Source organism: Adiantum capillus-veneris, chromosome 11 (genome assembly GCF_014529385.1).
Source record: "Adiantum capillus-veneris isolate H3 chromosome 11, ASM1452938v2, whole genome shotgun sequence".
Classification (NCBI taxonomy): Eukaryota; Viridiplantae; Streptophyta; class Polypodiopsida; order Polypodiales; family Pteridaceae; genus Adiantum; species Adiantum capillus-veneris.
Window position 1 is genome coordinate 151,897,134 of NC_140941.1, and position 8,228 is coordinate 151,905,361.

General features: G+C 43.3%; 1 protein-coding gene across 1 annotated transcript; it reads left to right on the plus strand.

The window, feature by feature from the left end:
* The first annotated feature begins 2,579 nt into the window (after positions 1–2,579).
* Positions 2,580–6,994, plus strand: LOC147448239 (pentatricopeptide repeat-containing protein At3g53360, mitochondrial-like). Its single transcript, XM_086524108.1, has one exon. The coding sequence runs from the start codon at positions 3,367–3,369 to the stop codon at positions 5,440–5,442; it is 2,076 nt and encodes a 691-aa protein (XP_086380234.1). The 5' UTR covers positions 2,580–3,366; the 3' UTR covers positions 5,443–6,994.
* The last annotated feature ends 1,234 nt before the right edge of the window (positions 6,995–8,228 follow it).

The following is an 8,228-nucleotide window of genomic DNA, read 5'->3' on the forward strand; positions in this document are numbered from 1 at the left end:
AGTGCCACACAGGCTAATAAGGCTAAGAGGTGATGCATACACCATAACTAAGAATGGATCAGGCAATAGGACATGCCCACCCAACACTCTTATCCAATAACAACATTCATCTTCCTCGTGGAAGAGGTGGGGAAGGGCCAGGTTCAGAAAGTAAATTGGCATGAAGGACATTCTCTATAGTGCATGTGTTAACATTAAGTTGGTGAGGGTTTGCATATTGGTAATGACCTTCAAGATGTTAAGGGGCTAGAAGGGCATCATAACTGCCAATAATTGTGGCAACATCCAGGTTTAGGGTGTTAGGAGTAAAGAACAAGGGAAATGTATAACTTCATAATTTCTCCGCACATTGGAGCCAAGAGAAGAGATTACAACTGGGGTTTGAGCAGAGTCATTTGGATCACATTGAAGCCAACATAAGAGGCATAACTAGGGTTTAGGCAGTCATTTGGATGGACTCTCTCTCTCTCTCTCTCTCTCTCTCACACTCACACACACACACACACACACACACACACACACACACACACACACACACACACAAAACTAGTACAACTCCATCCTTGAGCTGTTAGTGCGTGCTCTCTAGCCCCCCTTGGTGAATAACAACATTAATCTCCCACTTGTGGAAGAGGAGGGGAAGGGCAAGGTTCAAAAAGTAAGTTGGTACGAGTGGCAATCTCTATGGTGCATGTGCTAGGATTAGGTTGGGTAGGGTCTACATATTGGGATGACCTTTAAGATGTCAAGGGTTTACCCTCAGGACTATCTACAATTTGATAGTGACAAGTCTTTTTGATGGCATCTAGGGTGTGCAAGGTGGCATGAAAAAGATCTCAATCGTCCATGTGGCGAGAGGCTTTTCGCCATCGGGGGCCACATTGCCTACTGCCAGAAGTAAACCCGGGCAAGTTTACGAATTGAAGGCAAGCCAGGTGGCAGGGCCGTGAGTATTGATGCGACAATCCATGCTAGACTTATTAAACAGTTAATGGGGTAATTGTTAGATTGTTCCTCCTAGGGCAGAGCAAAGTTTTTTAGGTATAAGTAAATTTGAATGGTTTTCACCTAGAAACAAACTGCCTTTTGTAAGTCGGCCAAACATCCCTCGTCGAAAAGCCTCCTACCACATGGACGATCGAGATCGTGTCGCTGTTCAAGCCCGACTTACGCACCCTAGATGCCATGAAAAAGACTTGTCATTATCAAATGGTAGATAGTCCTGAGGAGGGTTTACACAAGAGGGCACCAAAAATTGCCAATAATTGTGGGAACATCTAGGTTTGGGGTGTTAGGAGTATGCAAAGTAAAAGGAAAATGGATACTATCAAATGGTAGATAGTCCTGAGGAGGGTTTACACAAGAGGGCACTTGACAATATCTAGGTTTGGAGTGTTAGGACTCAGGAGTATGCAAAGAACAAGGAAAATGGATACCTTCAGTATTCGTCCACACATTGTAGCGGGTTTGCTTAGAGTCATTTGGATCACTAACAGAAGAGGGATAACTAGGGTTTGAGCATAGTCATTTGGTCTCTTCTATCTCTTTCTCTCTTTTGAAGAGGTCTTGAGGCAGATAGATCTTTGAGGTGTCTTATGTGTGATAGATTGGTGCACACGTACTTGTCCGCTGTTGATGAACATGCAATGAGTGCAAGAGTCTCTTGGGATTGTTCCGACCACAGTCTCTCCTGGGGACTAAGTGGCACAGGCATGGGGGTGGGATCTATGATGGGGGGATTGCGGGCCGTAGATCTGGGCGATGGCGCCGAAAGTAATTTAGGTACCCTAGATTACTTTCGGAGGTTGCCTTTGCACACATGTTTTAAGTAAAATAGGGCCCTCATGCTTCAAGAACATGCACAAGGCGAAGTGGTTAGGGCATGTGCCTCCCATGGGTGAGGTCACGGGTTCAAACCTCACACCCCTAAAATGGGATACGCTAAATTACTTCGAAACGCGGGTACCTTAGATTACTTTTTTGTCCAGATCTACGGCCCACAAACAACCCCCCCCCCGGTACCTTAGATTACTTTTTTACGCCCCCCCCCCCCCCCCCCCGGCCCCGTCACTAAATGACACCTCCCCACGGAGGTGGGATCAATGGCCCACAGTAGGCGTCGCGAGGCGGGTGCAATTCGGACCTTCTGATCGACATTTAAACTAGGTGTGAACTAAGCGTGAACTCGGAGATATGTGCACCACACCAAATTTGGTGTGAACTCGACGTGAACACGGTGTGAACTGGGGAGGGCTGCACACCACACCAAATTTGGTGTGAACTCAGTGCGAACTCGGTGTGAACTAGGTGTAAACTTGTCTGCGACGCCATGATCTATAAACTTATCTCACACACACCTTTCAATGAGCGCACGTTAGCCTAGTGGTTAGAGTCAATTGTGGGGGAGAGGGTAGTGGGTTCAAGTCTTGGATCCATGAAAGTGAAAATCTTTTGCATTCCGTAGGCAATCCAACGGTCACGATCAACCGGTGATCGTGAGCCATTGATCCCACCTCCAAATGACCTCCAAATGGAGGTGTCAATTAGTATCGAGGCCCCCCCCCCCCCCCCCCCCGCCACTTAGTCCTGAGGGCAGTTTCTCTCTGTGAGTTTAGCTTTGTACGCAGAAAGTATACGTCGAACGCCGCAGAAATTATATGCTGCAGAGCGTTAGAATTGAATCGTAGCACACCGTCGCAGTGTGTACCGTGCGTCTTTCGTGCGCTTGTGTGTGTGTGTACGAGAGAGAGAGAGAGAGAGAGAGAGAGAGAGAGAGAGAGAGGCTTGTACAGATGAGTTGATGCGTCCAGACCAGAGTTTTAAAACATAAACAGTCTCAGAAAGAAAGATATGGGTATGTGGGAGCTGAACGGAGCAGCTGAACGTTTCTCCAATGATAGACGCAGGTCGTTGAGGTGATGCAGTCCCAAAGTGGTACAATGTGGAAAGCGGTGGTGGAGACAGAGAGAATGATCCAAGTCTTTCAGTGTCAGAGAGAGACACTAACATCCTACGCTCAAAAAGTTGCTTCAAGATTGCTGGCCCGCATGGTGGATGAAGGTATTTTGGCTGCTCAGCCATATGCTCTCCCCTGGCAGATGCATGAAAGGGCGAGGGGACCTATCTATAAGCCCACACCCTCTGACAATGGTTCCCCCCTGGCTGCCTCAGAAGTTGCACCAGATCGGAGGCATCTCACAAGAAGTTTTGCTTGCTTTTCATGAAATGTTCGGCTACCACAAAAGATATTTTCTGCCTTCTGTACGAAATTGCAAGAGTTTGTGGGACGCCATTGTCTTCATCATGCGACCTATGACCATCCATGTGCACTCAGATGTCATCGAGATGTCTCAGCTTTTGTAAGGCATGCTTGGAGGACGGCGACCATTGAAAAAAACTCTGGCTTTTTATCAACAAGCTTTTTGTGGCCTTTCTTACCAGGTAACGAGCGTCGTTCCTGAAATCAGCAAAAGTGAAGGTGCATGGCTTGACTTTAGAGCATTATGCAAGCAGAGATTTTGGGAAAAGGCCTTGCGTTTTCTGGATACACAAAGACAGCAATTTACTCACTTGAATTGTGTAGAAGCTTACAAAATTCTTCTGCATGAGTGTGTGGACACACAGGATTTAGAAGGCGCTAGAAAGATCCATGTTCATATGGAGAGTAACAACCTAGACAATGTCGAGGAGCTAAATAGAATTCTACTGCGCTTCTACGTCAAGTGTTATGACTTTGAGGCTGCTAAAAAAGTGTTCAACATGAATCTGCAAAAAGATGTCGACTTATGGACGTTGATAATTGGAGTGTCCATCAAAACTGGACATTTGGAAGACACTCTCATCCTCTTTTGGCGAATGCAAAATGAGGGGATAATGCCAAATGGAGTAATATGTGTATGTATCCTCAAGGCTTGTACTGCGGTAACACGCCTTATGATTGTCCATGCATATATAGTAAGTCTTGGAATTTTCGAGAATGTTTACATTAAAAGTACCCTCTTACACATGTATTTTAAGTGTGGTAGCATGGAAGATGCAAGGCATATATTCTCCAAACTGTCTGACATTTCCGATATCGCATGGAACTCCTTAATTGCCGGCTATGTGCAACATGGCTTTTTGGAGAAGGCATTTGAGATCTTCGAATCTATGAAGCTCCAAGGAACAAAGCCAGATGAGATCACCTTTGTTAGCATTATAAAGGCAGGTAGATGCAACTCTCATTTATTAAAAAGGCTTCATGTGGAATTTTTTCATGCTGGCTTGGGATCCAACAGTTATGTGGCAAGTGCCCTCATTGACGCATACGCAGCTTCTGGAAATATGAACTATGCACGTAAGGCTTTTGAGGCCGTGCGTGTCCGTGATGCTCCAGTGTGGAACAGCTTGCTATTTTGCTTTGCTGAGTATGGAAATGCAAGAGAAGCTTTGAGCTTGTATTCCGAGATGGAGAAGCATAAAATAGTGCCCGACAAGGTCACGTTTCTAAGCCTGTTGAAGGCTTGCACTCTCCTAAGATACTTGGAAAATGGGGAACATGTGCATTCTCAAGTCATAGAGTGTGGATTTGAGAACCGGGAATTCGTTGGAAGTGCCCTTGTTGACATGTATGCTAAGTGTGGGAATCTCGAGGATGCCCGCCACGTGTTTGATAGAATGCCCAACCGAGATCTGGTTTCTTGGAACATAATTCTAGCAGGATGCTGTGATTATGAACCTGCTACCAGGGCATTTCATTTATTTGAAAGGATGGGAGACAGTGGCATAAAGCCAGACAAAGTTACCTTTTTGACCATGCTCAAGGCTTGTGCAAATGTAGGAGCCTTTGACCAATGCAAATACATTTATACTTGCATTTGTGATGGTGGGCTTCACACAGATATTTTTGTGAGAAGCGCTTTGATTGATACCTTTGGAAAGTGTGGAAGTGTCTCTCATGCCCGCAAAGTATTCACCAATATGTGCACGAGAGATGAAGTGTCATGGAGTGCGATGATTGCTGGATATGCTCAGCATGGCCAAGCAGAAGAGGCTTTTGAGATCTTTATGCGAATGCAAAGCGACTGTATAGCCATGGATGATGTTACTTTTGTGGGCGTTCTCAAAGCTTGCAGCCATGCTGGCCTAGTGAGCAAAGGTTGGGAATACTTTGATCTCATGAAGAATGGGCTCAGTATTATTCCTACGGGTGAAACTTGTGCTTGTATGGTTGACCTCTTAGGTAGAGCAGGGCAAATACAAGAGGCTGTGAAGTTCATTAAGGAAACAGACACGGAGCTAATCTCTTCAGTATGGATTGCCCTTCTAAATGCTTCCAAACTTTCTGGTCATGTAAAGTTAGCAGAACGGGCGTATGAGAAGATTTGTATGCTAGATCCACAATGCACTTCCGCTTTTGTGCTGCTTTCTAACATTTATGTAACTGGTGGAAGGGCAGGCTGATTGAATTTGTGCAACAGGATGGTAAGTACTGATTCCTATCCCTGGATAATCAGGGTTCGTGTTGGCATGCTAAAAAAGCATGCAGTAGAGGAGAAGGGAGATAGGTGCGTACATTCCTTTGTGTGTAGATTTTTAGGTGCTAAGAGCCCCCCTCATATTCAATGGACTATGTGAGTTGCTCTGGTTTTAGAATGCCTAATGTGATTCTTCATCGTGCTTGCCGGTAGTATCGAATGATGTGCTCACCAGACTGTGCAGTAATATCTACTTATACTCTTCAATTCAGTTAGACAACCAAAACTCCCATACATTGATTCAAGAATCAAAATGATCAATGGTAGTTAGAGCTGAGGAGCATAATGCTTTGAATTTTGGATGCCACGTAGCATATGTCATCATTGCTAGGTTGTCTCTTTACCCCCACTTTTGATAGTTTCTTGAAGGAAATGATGAAAGGGCCCTGGTTTAGCTATGAGCAGCAGATATGACTGTTGATGCACGTTCTTTCCCTCTACAGCTATGTAAGAAAGTGTCCTAACAAGACATGCATTCTTTTTGAATGTAGGACAAATTTCTCAGTGAGAAGAAAGCAATTTGTTGTTTTTTGTGTTACTTTTGAGTATGCAATCTTCCTTTGCGAAGAAAGTTGCTAGAATGTTTGCAATAACAAGCCTCTACTCAGATAACTTGCTAACTTGAGCCAAAATCGAAATGGGGGAGTGGATCCTCTCTTGATGATGGCACAGACCTTCAAACTTGAGATTCTTCTCTCCAATAAGGAAAAACAGAGTCAAGAGCTTACTCTTTCGAGACAATTTCCTGCCTTCTGGCAAGCAGATGCCATAGAAGTGTCAATATCATGCGTCCCCTTCCCATTTACGTGGAGTCTCCTAAGTAATAACCAAGACTTCATGGGTGATAATGCCATCTTCTATGTTGTATCATGGTGTGGACTCAATTGGTCACTCTCTAGATCTTCGAATAGATTGATTTTTTTGGCTTTAGTAAAGCATGGAACTCTTGGGATGACCAACTGTGGACCATTGGATAAAGCTTGTTGATTAGTGCCACATGGCATCATTTTATGTACATGTAGGCCATTGAGAGATAGTTGACATTTGTTTACCTATTTCTATAAAGAGGGATATTGAGTGGTGGATCGCAGAGTCTGTTTCTGAGCCATTGTGGCTTTTCACCTTGTTATTCAAGTTCAACTGAGCTTTGATAGTTGTATGTGCTTCCCTCTTTGTCAATTAATATATCTTACAAGAAGCCTTAACATCCTTAATCGGTCAAGTCTCCAGATTTGTGGGTTTATGTTCATGGATACAGCATGCATGCAAACCACCAAATTTGACTGCAAACGTGTGCATATGTTTTAAAGAGCCCTAGTGGACTCACTAAGAGGCATGGGGGCCCATATTCTTGACATTCACTACATATTGCTATGTACATTTGTCTGGCAAGTGCAACCTTTTACTTTGTTTGTCCACATGAGAGTTGATGCTCCCATTGCCGGTAGAAATTTTATAACAAGGATCTCATTTATGGTGATGTTTTTGCTCACACACCTCAATGCTGCTATGCCATCTCTGATGTTGGCAGGATCGCAGGCCAAAGGAGTCACTCAAGTTGGACTTTAGTATATGGCTTCTTGACACATTGAGAGACATGGTTACGTGCACATAAAAGCTCTCTGGTGAGATGTACACATTAGTTATAGTAGATGAATCTTGGTTATAGCAGTCACAGTCAATGATCCGATTAGGTTTGAAAACCACCCTAAGCTGTCTTAATTCCCTAGTGCTTGATTTTTCCATACGGCCTTTTTTTATTAAAAAAAATCTACTTATGTACATAATTAGCCAAATAGTGCATGAAATGTAATCATCCAATAATTGGCCATAGGATCAACGACAACGGGCTAAGTCTCTGTCTTTGATGTGCTTCTCTTTCCTTGCTTGAACCTTGCAAACCTTGAAAGATTGAAATTTGGTAGAAAACTGGATAGCCAAAAAATTGGAATTTTTGGGGCTCATCACACCGACAATCGATTGTAATATTCACATGTTCCTTATGGTATCTGAACCTCTCACAAAGTGGTGTGTTATTTTAATCACAGAAAACCATTGAAACATATATTACTAAATTACATTCAGTCAAACAAAGACTATAATCGACCTTGGCTTTTGTATATAAATATCACAGGGAGGTTATGGGAGCCTATAAGACTGGATTTTGTATATAAACATCATAGGGAGGTTATGGGTAAATTTTGTATATAAACATCATAGGGAGGTTATGGGAGCCTATAATTGACCTTATATGAATATCAAGCCATAAACTAGTCATAACTCATCGTCTAAGTGGACATAAAAGTGATACATCGAGGCTAAGCAGACCAAGGGCAACAAGCTAGTGAACTCAAAAATACGATCTAGAAGTGCCGTAAAAATACAAATTTTGGACTCCATCATGTGTGTGTGAGAGAGAGAGAGAGAGGGAGAGAGGGAGAGGGAAAAGAAAGGAACACCAAATAAAATTTCTTTTATATGCACAAGAACTAAAGTGATAACTTTGTGGGGAGTGTTCAATTGAGAAGGTATAAAGAAAGATAATCACAAGGTTTGAGAGACAAGATGTTGACCAAATTTGCATTAAACCACTTAAGAAATAGCTTTCAAAACACCATAGGAATCAGGTTTCACTTAAATGTGTACACTCCAAGGGGTTGGGGGGTTTTGGAATAGTACCCACTTATACAAGGTGCATCTTGGCATGTGAGT